The following is a 21,440-nucleotide window of genomic DNA, read 5'->3' as shown; positions in this document are numbered from 1 at the left end:
CATCATGCAGCCCTGGTCCAGAGCCTGCAAGGACTCCCCAGAGCCTATCCAGGTTCGGGCTGCATCTCCATTGCCATCTTCGTCGTGCAGTCACTAAGTGCCCCTGGGCTCTGGGGTGGGTTCAGCCTGCATTCAGGGCCTCCCAGGCCTGGCTCCTTCCCACAGTGCTCCTGCCAACCTGAGCCACTCCTGACTGCCGGGCCCTTCCCTGCATCGGAAATGCATCCCCACCTCCTCCACCCCAGTGCTGGAGGCCCAGCTGAAAAGCCATTTCCTCAGAGGCTCCGTGGAGCTGAGTCCTTGCCAGCAGAGTCCTGCACGGAGCGGGCAGCAGCGACAGCACCCGTGTGGGCCTGGACGGCAGGGACTTGGGGAAAAGAAAGTTGAACAGAGCCTCTGGGTACATGAGGCCTGGTGCTGGGGTATCCCTCAGGCTCAGGCTTCAGGGACCTCTACTGGAGGCTGCACAGCAAGGCCGGAGGTAAGACCAAAGCCAGAGAAGGCGAAGGCCAGAGACTGCGGTGTGGCCCCAAGGGCAGAGGTGCTCATCTGTCCACAGGGGTGTCCTCAGCATGGGTCCTGGAGGGCCAGGTGGGCTCGGTCGGTCCAAACATGACACCAGGCACCAAAGGGCAGGCACCTCCTCCTGCTTCCCTGGCAGTGGGCGGAAGACCCCTTCTGCTCCCACAGGGTAGGAGGGGCGGAGTGGGAGCCCCTCCCCGCCCCGGGGTGCTTGGGCCTGGGCTGGCCGTGGATGCCGGCTGTGGAGGTGGAGGGGATCTGGCACCACCAAGACCCTCTCCTCAGGCCCCAGCCCCGTGGAGACTGAAAATGACCATCGGGCACAAAAGAGTCTGACACAGCCAAGGAGTCAGGCACCATTTTTTATAAAAACGCGTATATCATTTTTCACTCTTTAAAATCACATTCAAAAATCGGCAAAGAGACGCCCCGGGGGGGTGGGGTGAGTAGATGGGAGTGGAGGGCCCGCTGACGCAGCCCCGGGGGAGAGGGCGCGACACCACACACGGCAGCGACTGGCATGAGGGGGCATGCTGCGGGCGAGGTGGCGCCCTGTGGGCAGTGGCACTGACGGGACACGGGGCTCTGGAGCTGGACGGCCGGGGGCACGCACGGAGCGGCCTGGCGTGGGGAGGGCTGCCCCACCCGGCCCCCTCTCACTGTGCTGCCCGGCCAGCCCAGGCCGGCCCCCTGTGGTCCTGGGCAGAAGAGGCCCTGCCCAGCCCAGGGAAGGGGGGCTCGGGGCCAGGCGAGGCCAGCGTGGCACAATCCACAGGTGCCTTTTCTGTGGTCCCTGAGCCTGGGCGCTTGGGGTGGGAAGAAGAGGGGGCTTCGGTGAGGGCAGCAGCAGCCGCTGCCAACACCACCCTCCTGGCCAAGCCCCACGGTGTCCAGGGAAGGTGGGAACGGGGGACCCTTCCCAAGAAAGGGTGCAGGAGCCTAAGTCACGCGGGAGGCCCTGGGGTCAGGGAGACAACGGGCCCCCTTGTCTACCGACTAGCTGGAGGGCAGGTCAGTGCAGGGCTGTGTCCCTGTTACAGGAGGGGCCGCGGTGGGAAAATTCAAGTAGCATCCCTGCCCTGCGGCCTCCCCTGGGCTGGGGAATGCCGGGCCACCCAGCTGGGCTGTGGGCACAGAGCTGGAGGTGGCCCAACTCCACGTGGCACCATCCCTGGGGAAGGGGCAGGAGGGCCGCTGGGGGCGGCTGCTCTCCCTGCACGGGAAGACACCGGGGGTGGGTGGCCCCTGGGGGCGGGGCCGAGGGTGGCTGGACAGTGGCTGGGTGGGCGGCAGCGGGAGCCAAGGCAAGCGGGCCCCTCCCTGGGGGCTGGGCCAGGCTGGGGCCACAGGAAATCACAATAATTACAAAATAAAACCTTTTCCGCTTGGCGGGAAAACAAATAATAAAAATTCAACAAAATAAATTAGAGGTTTATAAAAGGCGGGCGGGCAGGAGGGCGGCCGGGCGGGTGGCGGCAGCAGGTCAGAGGCCGTTGGCGCTGCCGCGCTGCACCAGCGGCACCTTGCTCAGCTCCACGACAGGCGAGCGCGGCTTGTTCTTCATCTTGGGCACCCGCTGCACCAGCTGCTGGGCCTCGCGGTAGGCGTCACGCAGCTCCTTCTTCCATTGCACCAGCTCGGGGTCGCTCTGCACACACCCCGAGGTCTGTCAGGGGGGGCCCGAAGGCCACTCTGGCCCCGCCCCCGCCCACCGCCCCGGGCCCCCACTCACGTCGCACTGCAGGACGAACTGCTTGCCGCCGCGGATCTTGAGGAGGAGGCACTTTCGCTCCTTGATCTGTGTCTCCTCCACCGACTGGATCTCCTCCATGGTCAGCAGGCTCTGCTGCAGGGCGGGGAGTGGGCGGTGAGGGCGCGGGACAGGCCCCGCCAGCCGCCAACCCCAGGGGCTCCCGGCCCCGGCCCGCTCCTTACCGGGGCCTCGCCCTCGCCCCGCCACTCGAGCCGGTTGGGGAACAGGTAGAAGTACCGCCGCTGCCACTGGGTCAGGAAGGGGTTGCCCATCTTGGACATGTAGCCGTGCATGATGCAGTCCTTGCCCAGGGCGTAGTCTGATGCAAGAGAGTAAGAGAGGGGGACTCAGCCGGGCCCGCTCCGCCCGGGTTTGAATCCTGGATCGGCTGCTCTCTGGCTGTGACCTTGGCTGAAACCTGAGCCTGTTTCCGATCTTTAAGGTGGGCACTGGGCGCCCACAGCAGCCGCCGACCCTCACCTTCCTCGTGGCCCAGCTGCTTGTTTTTGGTTTTCTTGCGGGCCTCCAGCCGGTCCGTCTCAGCGTTGATGGTGTCGAAGACAGTCTCTGCCACCTCCTGCTGCCACCGCTCCGAGATGGTGAGGGGGAAGTTGCGGTAGAGCTCCTGGTCGCTGTCCAGTAACTTCACCGCAGGGCCAGGGAAGAGACATCCATCGGCCACAGGCCTGCCTGGCCGCAGGGCCCCAGGGCAGGGTGGTCTGGTCCAACTGCCGCCCCCAGGGATGTTTGGGGAGGAGAAGCCTGAGGCCCAACAGGCAGACGGGGCTGGCATGGGGGTCTCACAGGGCAGAGGAGGGAGGAGGATGCCAGCCGGGCTGGGCTTAGAGCTCAGGGCTGAGAGGCCAGGCAAGGCCCAGTACCTTGATTCCTTTTGTGTCCTCCTCATCAAAGGAGCCAATGTCGAAGGCGTCTGCCGCATTCACCTCCCCTCGTGGGGGCATTAGCGGGGGAGGGTACTGCAGCAGAACAGGGGCTGAGCATCAGCTCGGGGCAGGGGCTACAGAGGGCCCCACCCGGCCCCGGCCCCGGCCCCCAGGCTGTTACCTTCTGCAGGAAGACCATCTGCCAGTCCAGGGAACGGAAGAAGGGGCTCTCCTTCACTTCCTGGGCCCTGCAGGGAGAGCGGGTCATCGGGGCTTGGCACCACCCAGGCCAGGGGGCAAAGCCTGGGCTGTGGGGCAGGTGGCCCAGGTTAACTCCTGGTTCAGCCACTCTCTGGCTCTGCGACCTTGGGCAAGTCCTTTAAACCTCATCCGGTTTCCCCATCTCTAAAACGGGGAGAACAGCAGTTCCCACATCGTAGGGCTGCCGTGAGTTTTAATATTGTGAATCTTGCAACATCGTGCCCAGCGCTTAGTGTATGTTTAATAAACATAAAAGGCTGCTGCCCTCATCATCTGTGTTACAAGGCCCCTCGGGAAGCTGGTCCACACCCACCTCCAGCAGCTGCACCGCAGGCAGCCCTCCCCCTGAGAACACTGGGCAGGGCTGGCCACGCCCCAGTTTGTGAACTCTTCAAAGGAGGCTGGGACCATGGACGAGGCTCCAGTGACAGGACACAGGCCTTTGTCTTCTTAGGGGCACAGGCAGAGGCTTGGGCAGACTGGCCCAGCAGCCCACTGCAGAGGCCTAGACACAGCAGCGTGGACACCACCCAGGGCCCAGCAGGGAGGGAAGGCCTGGGACAATGGCCCTGGTCTCAGGCACTCACCCTCGGCCCAGGCAGCCTAGCCTCCTGTTGACGTCTCTCTGTAGCAGCCCCTCCAGCAAGGAGCGGAGCTCAGGGGAAAAGGAGTCGGGCAGCTCCACAGCCTGCAGGGAGGAGTAGGGGGACATTGGCAGAGGCCCGGGCCCCATCCCAGCTCTGGGGCTCCTGAGGCTGCTTGGGGCAGGGGCAGGAGGGTCCAGGCCCCCAGCAGAGGGAGAGCTTCCTAACTGGCCCCTAGCAGGCATCTCTGCTCTGACGACAGAGAGACGAGAGCCTACAGGGAAGGAGGCCAGAGTGGGGTTAAGCGGCTGGAGATGGCTGCTGGCGGGTGAGACCCTGATGCCCGCAGGAGACTCCAGCCTCACTGTGGCCCCCCGTGGACTCCGCCCAGCCTCCCCGGGCTGGGACCCTCCACGCACCATGGTCAATGTCATTCTGTCGATCTCATGCTTGTCTTTGGTCTTGTGCTGCCGGAAAGGGCTATGCCTGGGCAAGAAAGGCCGAAGTCCAAGGTCAGAGGACGGGAATGGGGAAACTGAGGCAGGCAGCATGGACGATCCTTGCCGGCCTGGGGAAGAGCCTGTCTCTGTCCCGCCCCCCCCACCGCCCCGGGACGGCCGCTCACCCTCGCAGCAGCTTGAAGAGCATGCAGCCCAGGGAGAACCAGTCGGCGCTGCTATCGTAGGCCACGCCCTTCTGCAGAACCTCGGGGGCCATGTACCCGTGGGTGCCCCTGTGGGAGCGAGGAGGCCATGAGTGGGTCTGGTGGAGGGTGCGGGAAGGGAGAGGGGGCTGGGGCACTCACACGCTGGCGTGGGGCTTCTTCTTGGAAAAGTCGCAGGCCAGGCCCAGGTCTGAGATGCGCACGTGGCCATGCTCGTCCAGCAGGATGTTGGCCGGCTGTGGAGGAAGCCCAGTGAGCCGTCCCCCGAGCAGCTCAGGACAGGGCCCGGCCGGGCAAGACGCCAGCTGGGGTGCTGTCTTTGCTCTAGAGGGTATGGGTGTCCAGGGACAGGGCCCTGGGTCGGGGGCGCGCAGGCGAGGAGCCGGGCCGGGCCTGTCTTGGGAACGGGGGCAGCCCGTGCTGGGAGGAGGGCGGGGCGCCTCACCTTCAGGTCCCGGTAGACGACAAAGCGGTTGTGCATGTGCTCCAGGCCCAGGATGATCTCGGCCGCGTAGAAGCGCATGTCGGCCTCAGAGAAGACCCCGTGCTGGGACAGGTGGTAGTGCAGGTCCCCGCCTGAGGGAAGCAGCCGAGCAGGGGGGTGCTCAGCTCCCACCCCGGCCCCCAGCCCCGAGGTCCACCTGGGGCCAGGCCGGGCACTCACCGTTCATGAGATCCAGGATGAAGCTGAGCTTGTCTGGCGTGTGGAACGCGTACGACATGCAGACGATGAACGGGCAGTCCTAGGAAGGGGTGGGAGAGGAGGTCAGCAGAAGCTGTGCCAGGTTCGGAGCCAAAGGCTGAGCTGGTGGCCAGCTGCCCGCTCACCCCGGTGCTGACGAGGGAGAGCATGATGCGCTCGTTCAGGGCCAGTGTCTCCCCTTGCTTCATCTTGATGCGCTTCTTGTCCAGACACTTCATGGCATACCTACAGGGGAGGGGCTGGTTGGTCAGGCGGTCTGCTGGCACCTGCAGTGCAGGGCCCCAGGGGTGAGGTGGGGTGGGCAGTCCTCAGGGCCCTTGTGGGGAAGACTAGACACCACGACAAGCGTATGACACACAGAGACAGAGAGAGGGCAGAAGTGCTGGTGGGCCGGGGCTCCAGGGGCCACGGCAGGTAACAGAGCAAGAACCGTGTGTGGCCCTCTGCGGACACCTGCCCATTCAGGGCACCCCTCCGTGGCCCTCCTCTCCCTCAGGCATGCCACCAAGTGCTCACATCTTGCCCGTGTCGGCCTTCCGGCACCCGTAGACCTCGCCGAAGCCCCCTCGCCCGATGATACGGTGCACGCTGAAGTCGTTCATGGTCAGCTGCGGGGACGGCAGCAACGGGGTCACTGTAGGATGCCTGGGCCCCGCCCTGGGGCCACCGTCGCCATGTGCTTCCCTGCCTTGAGCTGTCCCCGCTGGGCTCCTGCACCAACCCCACAGCCAGCCCCTGGGCGTTGAAGGGTCGACTCCCCTGGCCTCCCCGGCCCTGGCCCAGCCCTGGGGCCCGGGTCCCTGGGGAGGGGCAGCAGGGAGGGGGCTCTCCACGCCCACCCAGCCCACTCACATGGATGTTGAGCTCCACATTCTTCCACTGGCAAAATCGTGTGAATTTATCGCTGCGAGAGAAGAAACCAGGCTCAGTTGAGCCTTAGAAAGTGAGTGAAATGATGCTGGGGTGAGCCGGCCTCACCCACTACCATCCCCTGGACTCCCGAGCCGCAGTGCCCTCTTCTGGGGTTGCCCAGGAAGACTGCCAGCCCGAGCTGCCCCCAGCCCCCACAATGCTGGCGCTGCTGTCTGTCTGTGGGTTCCTGCTGGGATGAGATAAGCTTAGAGGTGAGGTCTTCCAGTCTGACCCCGACTTCCTGCTACCACATCCACAACAATGCTCACCCCATCCCTGCTTGCATACTTCCAGGGACACACCACTCATTCCCTGTGAAGCCCCCACTCCACGACTAAGCAGCTGGGACATTAAGAAAGCTGTTCCCTGCGTGGAGCTGAAATCTCCCTACAACTCCCATGCACCGTGAAGGCCACACTGGGCAGCGGGGTGGCAGTGTGTCCTCTCGGGCCCATCCCTACCACCAGCCTGATGCTTCTCAACCCCGACGGGCCCAGCAAGGGGCTAGACAGTCCATGGGAGGGAAGATGCGTGGGTGGTCCCTCGCTCCCTTTCGACCCTCCCTGGACAGGCTTGGAGGTGCCTGGTGCTGGGAAGGGTGGGGCGGGAGTGTCGGGGAGTGTCGGGGAGGTGACGACCTCTTAGGAGCCCCCGCGCTGGCGTGTAGACAGCCCCAGGGGCCCGCGCGTTGGGGACTAAAGCAGGCTGGCTTCTCTCCTCCGCGCCATCCACGCCCCTTCTCAGAGCGGCCCTTCCCCACCTTCTGCTGCCGCTCACAGCCCGCTCTCACCTCTCAATGAATTTCTGGAACACATCTCCTCGGAGGTTCTGACAGATCTCTTCGATGTATGGCTACAGGAGGAAGCGGGAGGTTGGTGGCTGAGCCAGAGTGGGAGCTGACCAGGCTCTGGGACCTGTGCTGCCCAAGGGGGACCCCGGCCGGGCTGGGCAGCAGCGGGGAAAAGGCCAGCACACACCTGGAAGAGATCCGGAGGCACCTGCTTCTTCGCCAGATGGCCCTGGACGTGCTCGATGGCGCTTTTCGAGAAGGGCTGGGGAAGACAGAGGTGTGTTCGTTCTCCACGGGGCCACCCCTCCCGTCCCCACGCCCCTGCCAGCATGCGGGCCCGGGCACTCACGTGTGAGCAGGCCAGCAGCTCCTTCATGATGTACGTGTCAAAGATCTCCCGGCTGCAGGCCAGGCGTTCCTCCTCTGTCTCCAGCTTCTCGTATTTCTTGATCTAGAGGACAAGATCCCCACAGGTGAGCTTTGGCCCAGCGGGGCGCGGGGGTGTCTTACAGATTCAGCGAAAGCAGCCCCAGCCCTGCCCCTTTCTCCATGCGCAGCAGGGCCAGGCTAGCCCAGCCTCACCCCCTCGTAGAACTCCACCAAGGGCTTGGCCTCCTCCAGGTGCTTCAGGCAGAAGTCTCGGAAGAGCAGGTACCCTGAAAGCAAGCATCGTGCATCACGCCGAGCCACACACCCCGCAGAGCCCTGCCCATCATGGAGGGTGGGGTGGGCTTGGGGCTTCCTGGGCAGAACTGGCCGAGGAGGTGGCAGAGGTGATCTCTGCCCCAGGCAGAGGCTGGGCAAGGTGGCCTCGGAGGCTGTCGCCAACCAAAGATTCTTGGATTCGGGGTCGGGGCGCCTGCATCTCTACCCCTCTCAGAATCTGCTTCCTCAGATGATGGCTAGAAAGTGACAGGTGCCCTGGTGAGGCAGAGGTGGGGAGTAGACTCTGGCGCCCGGGTCCCCCACCCTCTCACTGCAGTCTGGGGCCTGTAGCTCCTCAAGGAGGGTGACACACCCACCGGTCAGGCTGTGCAGGGTCAGTGAGGTCCACCCAGCCCAGGCCAGGGCTGCCGCGTGGGGGCAGGAAGGCAGCCTCCGGGTGGGGGCGGGGGGGTGTCCCTCTCCCTGGGCCTTACACCCCCCTCTGTCATCTGGCTGATTTTCACAGCAGCCATGAGAAACAGGCAGACAGGGAGGGCAGGTCCAGCTGGGGAAACCGAGGCTCAGGGAGACCCGTCAGGCAGGCGGTGTGCGGCAGCATGGGTAGAACTCAGGGCCCTTCTGTCCAGTGGCAGGTCCTGGGAAGGACAGGCCAGAGAGTGTGGCCTTGGTGCAGGGGGCCTCACAGGGCATGGGCCTCTGGGGAAGGGAAGAGGTGAGACGGGCTGCAGGAAGGGCTCACGGGAGACCTTGCGTGGGCTAGGCCTCATCCTCCCCAGGGACGGGGGCCGGAAGCCTGGCCCCAGAGCAGCCCTGGAGGGCAAAGCAGAAGGAAGGGTGGTCTCTACTCCCTCCAGCCCAACACGCGTGACCAGGCTCGAGCTGGGTGACTTTCCACACCTCTTGGGGGCACCGTCCCCACTGCCTGGGCACCTCCACCTCTGCCAGAGCTCGCGGCCAGCACTTCTGGTAAGGGCAGACTGGCCTTTCGAGAGTATGCCTTTAGTAACTTGTGACCAGGGCTTCCCATGGGCCAGGGGCTTTCACTGCCACCGCCTCACCTGGCCCTCCAACAGTCTTCGGCAGCGGGGCTCCTGAGTCCTAGCTCCCAGGTGAGACTCAGAGAGGTGAAGCAATGTGCCAGGTCACACAGCACAGGCAGGGGACCCACACGGCGTGCTTCCCGACACACTGACTCGCTAAGCCTGACCTCCAACGCCCCGATCCTGCCAGGCCGGGCCACTCCCATTTCAGAGCCGGAGCTGTGTGTGGCCGGAGCCTGCTTCCCTGTGCCCCGCCTCACCCTTCCCTGTGTGCCAGGTCCGTGGGGTGGACCCACGAAGCCTCTAAGACACGGGCACTGAGGACGAGGAACGGAGGGGCCGGCCAAAGCAGGCTGCTCACAAAGAAGGCCCGTGGGGGTGGCGGGGGCGACCACAGCCTGGCGGGCGCCACAGGAAGGGCCCCGCCCCTTCCTGTCAGTTCTACCAACGGCCCCGAGCAGCTGTGCCTGCACCAAGGGGAAGCTGCAACTCTCAAAAACAAACCCCAAAGGAGGAACTTCCCTGGCGGCCCTGGGAGACTGCTGGCCCCGCCCCTTCAGGGGGCTCCGGGGCTGACGGCCAGGGGCTGGGAGGGCACTACGTCACCGCCCTGCCTGCTGTCACCGGGGGAGGCGGGGGGCTCGCTGGCTGCCCTGCCCCCTGCCCCGGTGGTTGGGAGGCCAAACCTCCTGGGAGAGGGGAGCACAGCCCAGTCGGCTGGGATGGGGGCAGGAAGGCGGCCCCGGCGTCATCCTGCCCACACCCCCCCAGGCCTGGGCAGCAGGACAAGTGGCAGAAGCCCCAGGGCCGGCAGAGCCCCCACCGTACTCACCCAGCTTCTGGGAGAAGACCTTCTCAAAGGTCACCTCGCCCCGGTCCTCCAGGTACTTCTGCATGACGCTGCGGATGCTGAAAGACACAGGGGCCGGGGTGACCTGGAGCCCCCAAGGCTCCTGTCAGGCCTGCTGGCCCTGCTTCCCTGGAAGGTCGCTGCTTCCTCTCCCAGAATCCAGAGTGGAGGGCACTGCTGGTGGGTGTCATCGCTCCCTCCAAGAAGGCAGCCACCCCTGTTGGACCTGACCGTGGCCACACCAGAGGGACCTGAGCAATGCTGTGCCTGTCTACCAAGGCTCTGTCCCCCACAGCTAGGGTGACCAGCAGGTGGCTGCTCAGAAGCCTGGTCCCAGCGCTGCCTTGTCTGGCTTTAGGAACTTGGCCAAACCTCAAAAGCCAGGACTCACCCATCAGCAAATGATGGGTCACGAAAATATGGCCCATCCCGACAATGGGATACTACTTGGCCAGGAAATGGAGTGAAGTGCTGGTGTGCGTGTGCGCACGGTATGGATAAACCTAAGAGGATTCTGCTACGTGAACGGACAGTCACAAAAGGCCACATGTTATATGATTCCATTTATACCACCTGTCCAGAACAGGCAAGTCTACAGACAGAAAGCAGGCTAGTGAGTGTCAGGCTGGAGAAGAAAAGGGGAATAACTTCTAATGGGCACAGGGTTTCTTTATAAGGTGATGGAAATGTTCTGGAATCAGGCAGTGGTGAAGGTTGCACAACACAGTAAATGTGTTGAATTGTACACTTTAACATGATGAATTTTATGTTATGTGAATTATATCTCAATATTGAAAAAGAAAAGCCAAGCCTCAGCTCCCGTGTCCCTGATACCCGAGGTAAAACCCCCTGCCCCTGGGTCGCCTGGGAGGGCAGCAGAGCAGAGGCCACTGTTGTGACCACGGAAGCCCAAGCCCACACTCCCCGCCCCCGGCTATCTCCCCCCACTGCCGAGTGCTGTCTGGGAAAGCCACACCTGGCCACGCTTCACGCCTCAGTCACCTCTTGCTGTCCCTTCCTCTCCTTTCCTGGGCCACCTGCAGTCCCACCCTGCCAACCAGCTGTGGTCCCATTTGGACCTCACTAGCCTGGGTTCCAGCTGCCCATACGGAGGGCCGTGCTGGGCAGTCACACCTGAGCCTGTACGATGCTCACAGGCCTCAGGATACGTGGGGCTGCCAGCAGGCCACGGATGAAGAGGACTCTGTGTGCCCACCTCTCTGTATCCCCGTACCCCTGTTGGAGCCCAGCACAGGGTCCTGCTGCCCATCACCTAGTGGAAGGTGCCATGCAACCCTGCCCCCCCCAGGCAGGCCCTCCCAGTCCTGCACTGGTGGTTCTGTGACATTAGACAGCATGAGACAAAGCCTGAGTGGGGCCCTGTCATCTGGAGGAGACTCAGACAGGAAAGAATGTTCTGGGTCATTGGGAGAGGCCGTGTGGAGAAGGCAGAACCTCACTGGGTTCCTCAAATGCAAACAGGATGTCACAGGTGACAAAGTCCAGGGCAGGTGGGTGGGCATGGGGGCAGGCAGGGAAGACCCAGCCAGGGATGAGCCACGGGGCAGGGCGGAGGCTCAGCAGACAACACTTGGGAAGCTCGGTCCAGGGCGGCGGGTGAGCGGGCAGACTCTGCTGGGGGTAGGTACCACAGGAGGAAGCCCAGGTAGCTGATGACACTGGGCCAGGAAGGAGGGGAAGAAACAAGGTGGGGTAGGAGCAGGCTCGTCTGTTGGATGGATGGATGGAAGGACAGAAGAAGAGCTGACGAGGCCCTCTGGGGGTCTTGAGGCCCCGGGCCCCATCAGAGAGGGGGCCTGAGGAGAGAAGGCTCCAGGCAGGGCCAGTGCAGCCAGCAGACGCCGCCCAACCCCTGGCCTGGGCTCGCAGGTGGGGCGACTCCTGCCCTGTCCTGCTCAGCACTTTCCTTCTCAGGTGGTCTGGGTGGAGGCCCAGGCCCTCCCGGGCCCTCGTCCGCATTCGGGCCACGCAAGACAACATGGGAGCGTGCAGAGCCGGCGTGAGCAGTCCTGGAGCTGTGACCCCTCCCCCCAGACGCTCAGAGATGCCGTGACCTCCTCCGAAAACTGTCTCCAACAGGAAGAAGGGTGCCGATGACCTGGACAGCCCTCCTGTGTCACCATCCTGTGACTCCAGCCGACAAGGGAAGAGCCCCAGCTGAGGGCCAACGGCCCAGTGGCCCTGAACTACCACGTCAGAGCCGGTTCCCTCCCAGAAAGTGAGGACGCCCTCCACAACCACAGGGACTCCAAGGCCGGGACGTGGCCCTCAGCCACGCTGGCACACTCTCCCCTCCTGGGGGCCACACACCTGCTCACGTCCACCAGCCACCGTCAAGGACACATCTCCCTGGCCCCGTGGGACTCCCAGGGACTCAGGAGGTGAGACCAGCCCCCAAGTCCCTCATGCACTTCACATACATCAGAAGCTAAAAAATCTGTGACACTGAGCAAGACACAGCCTCCACCCTGGGGCCTGCGGACTGGAGACGGGGAGCCCAGGGAGTCTGTGGGGCGCATTCTGCGCCGATCTCTCAGGGCTCCCAGCTCTGCGAGGGACAGCTTGGGGCCTCCCGTTCGGACAGGGAAACAGGCCGGGGGGTGTGCTGGGTGAAGCACAGCGGGGTGGGCCCAGTCCAAGGTAGCTAAGGCTTGGCAGGGTCACGAGACCAGGCAGCCGGGAGGTAGGGGTGTGGAGCCCGGGGACCCTGCGAGGGCCAGATTTCTCCTGGGAGGTGGACAAAGCAATAAAGAGGGAAGAAATATCACAAGATGTCGATCTTCCATGGGGCTGGATAGTCAGAGGGAACGTCCAGACAGGCAGATGCAGGTGACAGGCAGGGTGACTCCGGCCTGTCAGATGACCCTACGGGGCAGCTGGGCATAGCCCCTGCAGTAGTCACTGGGAAGCCCCTGCCCCTGAACCAGCAAGACTGGCGCCAGCTCAGCCAAGGCGGCGCGATGGGAATGCCCAGCCCAGAGCAGTGCCGCCACTTCCCGCCGCGGGCTCGTGGGCTGGACGTGCAAAGGCCGGGAAACACGCTCGCAGAGGGCCTGCCCGCGAGAGAGCGGAGCCGCCAGCTCCTCTCCAGGCATGGCACCCGGCGCGGGCCTTCTGCCCTCCTGGGGGCTCTGCCACCGGCTCGGCCCAGGGCGCGGAGGAAAGGCCCGGGCTCCGCGCTGCTCAGTGGCCAGACCCTGCCTCCCTCGGAAGGCTGCACAGGGTGGATGGCCACAGCATTCTTCTCAGCCTGCAGCACTTCCACTTTCTTCCTTAAAAAGAAAAAATGTTTTCTAAATAAAATAAACACACCCCCCCAACCAAACACGAGGTCAGACTCGGCGGAGTCCTTGAAGGAGAGGCCCCCAAGGCTGCAACGTTAGGGTTTCCTGTCCATTCCCACAGGGCTGGAGCCCAGGGAGCTGGCAGGTTAGACAAGTGTGTTATGGGGGATGCTCCCGCCAGGGTGGCAAGTACAGGCTGGCACAGGAGGCGGTGGCGGCCTCCTGGGCTGGGTCACCTTCATCTCCTACCCCCTCTCCCTGATACTGGCGGAGTCTGAGTGGCGAAGGCCCCAGAGCAGCATTCCTGTCCCCGCCCAGGTCAACAACTCTGATATCCAGGAGCACGTGGTCCCCAGATGGACTCCAGGTTGTCCAGAGAGCCCAGTATCTGCACCCTCCCCGCCCCAGCCCCACCCCCAGCCCCCGAAGGACCCAGCCCCTCCAGGGAACGGCCTCAGTGGCCTTAGTTGCTGCAGTCGGACCGGTACCCAGGCCTGGGCTCCAAATGGCCCTCCCCACCTCCCTCCCTGAGGCCAGGCCAAGTCACAGACTTTAAATGTCCAGTTTCCCCACTTGTAAAATGAGGATGTCAACAAATGCTGAATTGCCAACACTGAGCTGGCCACTGAAAAAGGCGGAGAGGACACAGCAAGAGAACGCAGCCCTGCTGCGAGGGCCGTCAGCTCCCTCCCTCTCCTGAAGGGAGCCCTCCTGCTGGAACCCCCAGCAAGCGCCTCCTTCTGGAATGTGACCAGAAGCCACCCGGTCTTGCTGGGGTCTCAGCCCCACACCTGCTGTGTCCTCAGAGGGTGGGGCTCTGACTGGCAAGCCTGCCCCGCGGCTGGGCCCATGAGCACCCCACCCCCGAACCTGAGCCTAAGCGGCTGCCACTCCACTCTGCTCACAGACCAGCCTCAGGCACTCGTGCCGCACAGTCTGGGGGCCCCAGTGGGCAGAGCCCAATACCTGCCCTGCCAAAGGAGCAAGGGCCCCCTGACAGGAGCTGCCCGGCCCTGCTGCCCGACAGCCAGGGCTGCTCACTCTGGCTCCAGCTGCTCTGAGGAGCAGGCCCAGCCTGACACCAGGGGAGAGAGCACTTCCGCCCTCCCAGCCCAGAGCACGGGCTGGGGTGATGGGACGGCAGGGAGGGGGTTAGGGCTGAAGGGGAGGACTTCCGGCACCTTCCGGCACCACATGGTTCAAAGGGAAAGCTAAGTCCTTCACTCTGTGGTACACGGGCCTCACAGATGACACCCACTCAGGGTCACAAACCGTAGCTTGTATGGACGGGGAGGGACCGCAGGGTCAGAAGCAAACACACTCATCTTGATGGTGAGGAAATCAAGGCCAGAAGAAGCTGAGTAGCTCACCCTGAGTCCCAACCAAGTTAGTGGCAAGAAAATGTCCAGCCCTCCCTGAGAAAGGGCCTCCTACCAGGCAAGGGCCTAGCCCAGCCTCTGCCGGAGAGCTGGGTACAGAGTCCCAGGGGACCCCGGACTCTTGCCCTGCCCACCTTGCCCTCCACCCACTGCCAGTGGCTGCGGGAGCCCATCAGGCTGGGGGCAGCCTTGGCCGGCACCTGGCCGGCCAAGGGCCATGGCTCCTATGCTCCCGTGTGACAGGAATGCCAGAACCACGAAACCGAGGACGGTGCAAGCTGGCCCGGGGACTCCGGGCCTGGTGGGCATGGTGCAGCCACGCCGGGAACCGTCACGCTCTGGGAGGCGACGGCGGTTAAGCCAGCAGATCAGAGGCTGCAGCCGTGGCTGGGACGCTCCTCCGTGGCATTTCCAGGAAACCTGGCACCGAGGTGGCAGCAGCATGAGGAAGTCCCCTGGGGATTCTTATTAATATTTCTCAATGACTCTCCTTGGGGCTGACAACATCCTCTGAGCTCGAGGACAGGGCCACACATCAAATGGGGAAGACCAACCCAAACGGCCAACTCTGGAGCAAGTCCTGGGCCAGAGAAGAGAAAATGACAGCACGGGGCACCACACACGAGCCCACCACGAGTGTCCGCAGCGACCCAGGCTCCCCAGGGCACGGTGGCCACAAAGTGACAGCTTGCAGGATGTGCGGGAAAAGGCACTCCGGCGGCCTTGTCACACATCACGACCTCTACACCCCGCAATTCACTGCTGCCATCACCTCAGAACAGCTTCCAGGGCTCCCTGCCCTGCAGCTCCCAGAAAGGGGGCCATCCCCGACCCCAAACCCAGAATGGCCTCCAGAGTCAGAGAACCCCCTGCTCAGAGAACAGAGCTGCGAACACATTCACACCTGAAAACCCACTTCTAAAACCCCGCTCTTTGGCCCGCGGAGACACTACCCTCCCTGTCAGCAGCGATGCAGAGAGGGCAGGTTATTGTTTTAGAAAAGGCGGCAGCCAAACGCCTCATTTTTCCTGTTTGAAACAGGTTAGTGAGAACTCGAGTGTGACTCTGTCTTATGTGTCCAGCAGAGGACACTGGCCCCTCGGGGCCACAGGAACAAAGGGCAGGTGTGCTGGAGGCTGTGCGCTCCTCAAAGACTCTCACGTGCTCGTGGCTTCTGCTGTCTGTTCTGAGGCGGGAGCGTGGTATCCTGGAAGCACCAGCCGTGTGCACGCAGACCCACCCCACCGGCCCCCAGGTGCTCGGCCCCCCTGCAGAGCCTCCCTGGGTGCCCGGGGCAGGCAGGAAACACCGCTGCAGAGCCTGCCTACACCTGATGTCACCGGGAGTTTACTACTAGGAATTAATCGTGCATTAATAGGACACGTTTTTCCCGGGTTGACAGAGCCCAGATTCCCCGACACGGATTCCAACCTGTCATGCTCACGCGCCCTTCAAATCCTTTTACTGAGGGAACAGCAGGCGGGCGAGCAACTTAATGGCAAAAATGTGAAACCCCATGATCTGGAAAGGAGAACAGATGGGAAAAGATGTCCCGGAGACCCACTCCTGGGGAACGCGGGGGCTTCAAAGGCCCAGAGGGAATGACTGCCCAAAAGAGGATCTTGTTTTGTGGGGGGAGGCGGGGGCGGAGAACGCTGCTACTGGAGTGGAAAGTTCTGGGTAAGGGATAAAGGCTGAAAACAGCAGGGTTTCTCCTGGTGATGCAGAACTGGAAGGAGAAGGAAGGGAGAAAACCACTCCCTGCACCTCTTCCCGCTCCACAAATCAAGGGCAGGAAGTCCTGGGAGCAAAGAGTTAACAGGAATGAAGAAGCAGCGGAGGAAGAGCTGCGGGTCTGGGAGACGGGGAAGCCAGAAAAGGGCAGGAAGGAGGAAATCCACGGTGGGGGAGGGACCAGGAAAGGAAGAGCCGAGAGAATGGGAGGCTGCAAGAGGCACCGGGCTCTGACATCTGCCGCTGGGGCTGCCACTGTCACCAGGGAAGGCAGGGACATCTCCTGGGACCGCCCAGGCCGGTCTCCTCCGCCAGGAGCCCAGAGATTAATTACACGAGGCCTCCGTGGTCACATGAAGCAAATGACGCTAATTGCAGGACTGCTGCCGCTGCCGGGAAAGCGGGACAGCGGCTCCTTCAGGGAGAGGCCCAGACCACAGACCCCGAGGGCCGAAGGAGCGGAGAGGTCACCGGTGAAGGGCAGCCCCTCGTTTTACCGAGGTGGAAACGGAGGCAGGCTGGGCCAGCATAAGGGACGTGCTGGTGCCCATGTGAGCTGGGACTGCGGTGGGATTAGAAGCCGGTCTCCTGATTCCAGCTGCACTGCTGCCTCCCTCCATGAGAAGTGCGAGAAATGGGTCTGTTTCCTCGGGTTCTATAGGGTGACAGAAGGGAAAGCCCGCGTGCCAACTGAGTGGCACTGTGCCCAACAGCTCCTGTTCCGCAGCGCTCAGAAGTCAGAGCTGTGATGGCAGCTCCAGCTCCCGGCCAAGCCACAACCTGGGCACCAGCCGCAGGGAGGCTGCCAAGAGGGACCACCTCACGATGGGAACGGCTCCAAATGGCACCTTGTCATAGACAAACCGCGGCCTTCGTCCCTGGCCCTGACCCCAGGCGTGGAGCCATCTCCTCCGTGCACTAGCTTTGCCACAGCAGCTCAGCTCTATCCCAGCCGGCGGCGAGGGGCTGGGCCTTGATGGTGCCGGGGGCTGCCCTTGTGCTTCCGGGCCAGGGGTGCCAGCTGCCACATTCCACAAAACAAGGACCGGGCTGAGAGCAGAGGTACAGAGGGGTGTGTGGAAGAAATGATGCATAGCAGGAGTCCAGAGACCCCAAGTTCAAGTGCCACCTCGCCTCTGGGACCAAGTCTCTTCCCCTCTCCCAGCCTCAGTTGCTTCAACTATTAAGTGGGAAAATACCACCTGCCATGCCTGTTTCCCACAGTCGTGAAAAGGATAAAATGGAGTAAAAAGCACTTTGCAAACTAGGAAGTGCCAGGCAGACGTAAGATACAGTCATAATGATCTTCAGGGCAGGAGACATCTGACACAGGGGGTGGGCGAAGCATAAAGCAAAGAGTGGCATATCCTCCGAGGCGGGAGGCCTGGATTCCTAGGCCCTTCCCCAGCCTCAGCTCACTAACAGTCACTGCTCCTCTAGTCCATCTCACAGGTGTGGGCAATCTGCCCAATGCGGTGCCGCCAGACGGTGACCCTACCTGAGAGCCCATGACACCTGGCTCTCGGTCTCCTCCTGTGTTCCCCTAAAACTCACAGCTCACCTGGTTTCAGACACTATACACAGTCCTGATGTTTCTTGAGCAACCACTACATGCAAGGCATGGCCTTGCCAACCTCACAGGTTAGTTTTTGGATCGACTGAGATGACAAAGGTCAAAAATAAATAATTATAATTTCCACCATTACTCCTATCACCACCATCAATATCACGGATGTAAAGGGGACAGGAAAAGAGGAACATCTTGTTGCTCACGGTTCTAACACCTGCAGAGCCAACCCAAGGCGGGGCCCCATCAGGAGCAATGCATTCTGGGGCGAGATTACCCAAACAGAGAGAGTTCCAGAAAAGGCCCCGCCTCATACTTTGCAGAAGTCCAACCTGCCAGAGGGTCTCGAGGCCAAGGCCACCAAGGAGAGCCGCTGTGAGACCCAGAGTGTGACTCCCCCATTTCCTCCCTCGTGGCTTTGTCATTTCTGAACTCATTTCTGTTCTAACTGTCGCCGCTCCCTGGACAGCCCGCAGCTGACAGTCAGTCTGGTTCCCGTTTTGAGAAATCTGATTGCAAATGTCTTAGAAAAAAAGGGCCTTAACGGCCTTTTCAAAACGCAGGCCAATTTTCCTCTCCCAGGCCTGGTGTTCAGTCAATCTGAAACCCAGAGAACGGGTCACAGAGGAGGGCACCAGAGACGTGGGCACCGTACCCCCTCCCCACCGCCGCAGCCTTGGGCCCTGCTTCAAACTCAGGATGCCACAGAGTCACAGTCCTTATTTCACACCATCCACATTTCACAGATGAGAAAACCGAGGCCCAGAAATGGGAAGGGACTTGCCCAAAGTCACATGATAAGACCAGGAGAGCTAGGACGGGCCCAGGCTCCTGGGCTGGCAGGGCACCAGCATGGCAACTCTTAGGCAGGGATGGAGGAGCTTCTGGGGCTGGCCTCACCACGCAGCATGAGAGATCGTGGTGGGCACATGGCTCCTGTAGATGCAGAATGGCCAGGCCCCCCTGGCTCAGGCCACAGTGGTGGACACAGTGTGGAACCAGAAGCCGGAAGCCCCGATCTGGTGGCCAGCCACCACCCTGGATGCCGGTGACACTGGGCAGGCCACTCACCTCTGGGCCTTCAGCTTCCCCACCTGTTCCATGGGGACAAAACCACACCTGACCTACCCGCCCATGGGCTGCTGTGAGGCTCAGGCAATGGGAAAATACTCTAGACGCCGTAAAATGCTGGACAGCCTCAGCTATTGTCCGTATCCTGTCCACTCCTGTGCCCAAATCCTGAACAGATGAAACTTGGATATCAGGTGCAATGGTATCAGTTACCTCACAGAAAGGTGGCAGCTGTGGTCCAGCTGCTGCAGGGGTGCTGGGACGTCCCCTGGCAAACAGTACCCACGGGGCACCACAGGCGGGCCTCACCAGAGGAGGGATTCGAGGGGAGAGGGACTGAGGGATGTGGCGCACACCATACCCTGATCCCCACGCTACCCCGGCCCCCAAAGCGCTCTCAATCCCCACCCCAGGCCGGTGACCCGCCAGAAGAATGGGGAAGATCCGGGAAGACTTGTCTGCCCCAAACCTCACAGAAGTGTCCACCCGAGGGGGACCAGGGGCGGGGGTGGTGGTGTGGAACCCCAAGGCGGGGATGCCGAGAGTAGGGGCGGCGAAAGGATGGGCGATATAGTCAGGCCAGGTAGATGGGCAGGCAGAGGAGGGGACTCCACGGGACCCGGGGCCACCCGGAGGAGGAAAAAGGGGAGCACGGAGGCTCTGGGGGAGAAGGCAAGGGCGAGGGGCTGACGGAGAAGGGGGCCAGGCGGAGTGTGTGAAGGGAAAGGCAGCAGAGTAGGGCAGGGGCACTGAGCGGGTCGGGGAGCCAGTGCAACTGGAAAGCCCCGGCGTTGGGGTGCTCCGGGTTCAGGTGCACAGGGCCTGGGGCGCAGGGGTCCGGTCAGGGCTGCGGGACGCGGAGAGCTGGCGGGGCAGAGGGGGTCTCGGGGCCAGTGCCCGGGTGGTCTGGGGCTGCGGGGTCGGGGCTCGGGGAGCGGGGCCGAGGGGCCGGCGGGCCGGGGCCGGCGCCCGCCTCACCTGGGCTCGGGCAGCAGAATCTTCTTGCTGGCGCGCGCGGCCGGCGTGGCCTTGCTCTTCTCCATGGCCATCAGGTAGCTCACATCGGCCAGCACCGCCTCCAGGTCCGCCATCTTGGCGGCGGCGGCGGCCTCTCCCGCCGCTCGGCTCCGCTCCGCTCGGCGTGCTCGGCCCGGCCCGGCCGCTCCGTCGGCCTCGGGCGCCGCCGCCTGCCTGGCCCCGCTGGGCGCCCGCGGCTCCGCTCGCCGCGGCTCACAGGCGACGCCGCCCCATGGCGCCGGCTCAGGCCCGGCCCGGCTCGCTCGGCTCCCGCCGGGACTGCAGTCGGGCCGCCGCCGCCGCCGCCGTCGCCGCCGCCGCCACCGCCGCCGCCGCCGCCGCCACCGCCGCCGCCCGCGCCCCGGAGCCGCCGCCGCCGCCTCCGACCCCGCCTGCCGCGCACAGCGCCAGCGAGCCCGCGAGGGGCCGGGCGGGCGGCGCCCCCTGGAGGCCGCGCGGGCTGGACCGAGCCTGACCCCCGCGGCACCAAGACCCCGCCTCAGCCCCCAACCAGGTCCTCCGCTCTCTGACCCCGACCCCCAGCCATGACTCTGACCTCAGACTTGGAACACGACAGGGACCCTGGCCAGAAGAAGACCCTAGACCCAGACCTTGACCACAGCTCAGATCACAACTCGGATCCCAGGCTCCAAGACAGACCATGGCTGTGACCCCAGACTGCCATTGCAGAACGTGATCCCAGGGACCTGGATCTCCGACTGTAGCTATAACCCCTGACCCCTGACCTTGGACAGAGTCGGAAACCTGACGCCAGACCCGGGTAACATTCCTGACCCCAGACTCCAAACAGGACCCCAGACCTAGACCTTGGACCACCACCTCAGACTCTGACCATGACCTCAGATCACCACCCTGGGCCCAACCCCCTTCAAACCCAGATCCTGACACTGACCCCCGACCTGCAACAGGACCCCAGATCCAGATTTTGGACCATGACCTCACTGATCCCAACCACAGACCACCACCTTGATCCCATCTTGGTTACTGACCCCAACCTTGATTCCACCCCCAGACTCAGACCACTATCATGACTCCAAACCCTGGACTTAGGGGCAGGGCCCAGACCTGGGCTTGGACCATCAATCCCAGACCAGGGTTCTAGACCCAACACCAAAAACTCTGGACACGGACCCAGGACCAGGACATCCAACCGGGACCCAGACTGGACCTAGAACCCTTAACAGGCCGCCATGGACCTGGGACCTGACAACTGCAGTCAGACTCCAGACTTACCCCAGGCCCAATCCCCATTCCTCCTGCCCCAGACCCAATCCAGGCCCCCAGGGCTCCCACTCAGGACCAAGGACCCTGCACCAACACCACTCCCCGCCCCAGACAAGAATCATCATGATTCCACAAAGTGGGATCAAACCTCTCTCAGCCTGGGAGGGCACCCGGGTCACTGTACTGCCTGGCAAGGGAAACTTACTCTGCTGACAGCCCACGGTGGGGGGGTTCCATGTGTCTCAAAGCGGCACCCCTTACTCAACACGCCCTCGAGAGACTCTCTCTGCTTTCCAAGGTGACAAGATCCCCTCCCAGTCCTGGGCACATGGAGCCAAAGCCTCATGCCAGTTGGTGGGCCAGTAATCAGAACACTTTTGCAAAGCATAGGATCCCCACGCCCCGCCCCCGCTCTTTGCACTTCTCAGCCTACCTTCTGAGATCAGCCTCGGCAGAGCCTGGAACCAGAGCACATCAAGACAATGAGGTCCCC

The 21,440-nt window shown here is 63.1% G+C and overlaps 1 protein-coding gene across 2 annotated transcripts; it reads right to left on the bottom strand.

The window, feature by feature from the left end:
• Positions 1 to 871: 871 nt before the first annotated feature.
• Positions 872 to 20,004, bottom strand: GRK2 (G protein-coupled receptor kinase 2). 2 transcript variants are annotated; one of them, XM_033861227.2, is made up of 21 exons: positions 19,664 to 20,004; positions 9,612 to 9,688; positions 7,656 to 7,729; positions 7,423 to 7,524; positions 7,261 to 7,335; positions 7,074 to 7,135; positions 6,224 to 6,275; positions 5,888 to 5,979; positions 5,497 to 5,596; positions 5,333 to 5,411; positions 5,114 to 5,244; positions 4,810 to 4,904; positions 4,630 to 4,737; positions 4,424 to 4,490; positions 4,008 to 4,108; positions 3,341 to 3,407; positions 3,157 to 3,252; positions 2,756 to 2,918; positions 2,458 to 2,594; positions 2,255 to 2,368; positions 872 to 2,170 (listed from the first exon to the last, which is right to left on the bottom strand). In XM_033861227.2, the coding sequence occupies exons 1-21, from the start codon at positions 19,774 to 19,776 to the stop codon at positions 2,006 to 2,008; spliced, it is 2,070 nt and encodes a 689-aa protein (XP_033717118.1). In that variant the 5' UTR covers positions 19,777 to 20,004; the 3' UTR covers positions 872 to 2,005. The 2 variants fall into 2 exon arrangements, with proteins under 2 accessions (XP_033717118.1, XP_073665342.1); XM_073809241.1 differs by lacking the exons at positions 9,612 to 9,688; positions 19,664 to 20,004 and adding an exon at positions 8,798 to 9,535.
• Between the last annotated feature and the right edge of the window lie 1,436 nt (positions 20,005 to 21,440).

Source organism: Tursiops truncatus, chromosome 8 (assembly GCF_011762595.2).
Source record: "Tursiops truncatus isolate mTurTru1 chromosome 8, mTurTru1.mat.Y, whole genome shotgun sequence".
NCBI lineage: Eukaryota > Metazoa > Chordata > Mammalia > Artiodactyla > Delphinidae > Tursiops > Tursiops truncatus.
This window is presented reverse-complemented; position numbering and strand designations above follow the sequence as displayed.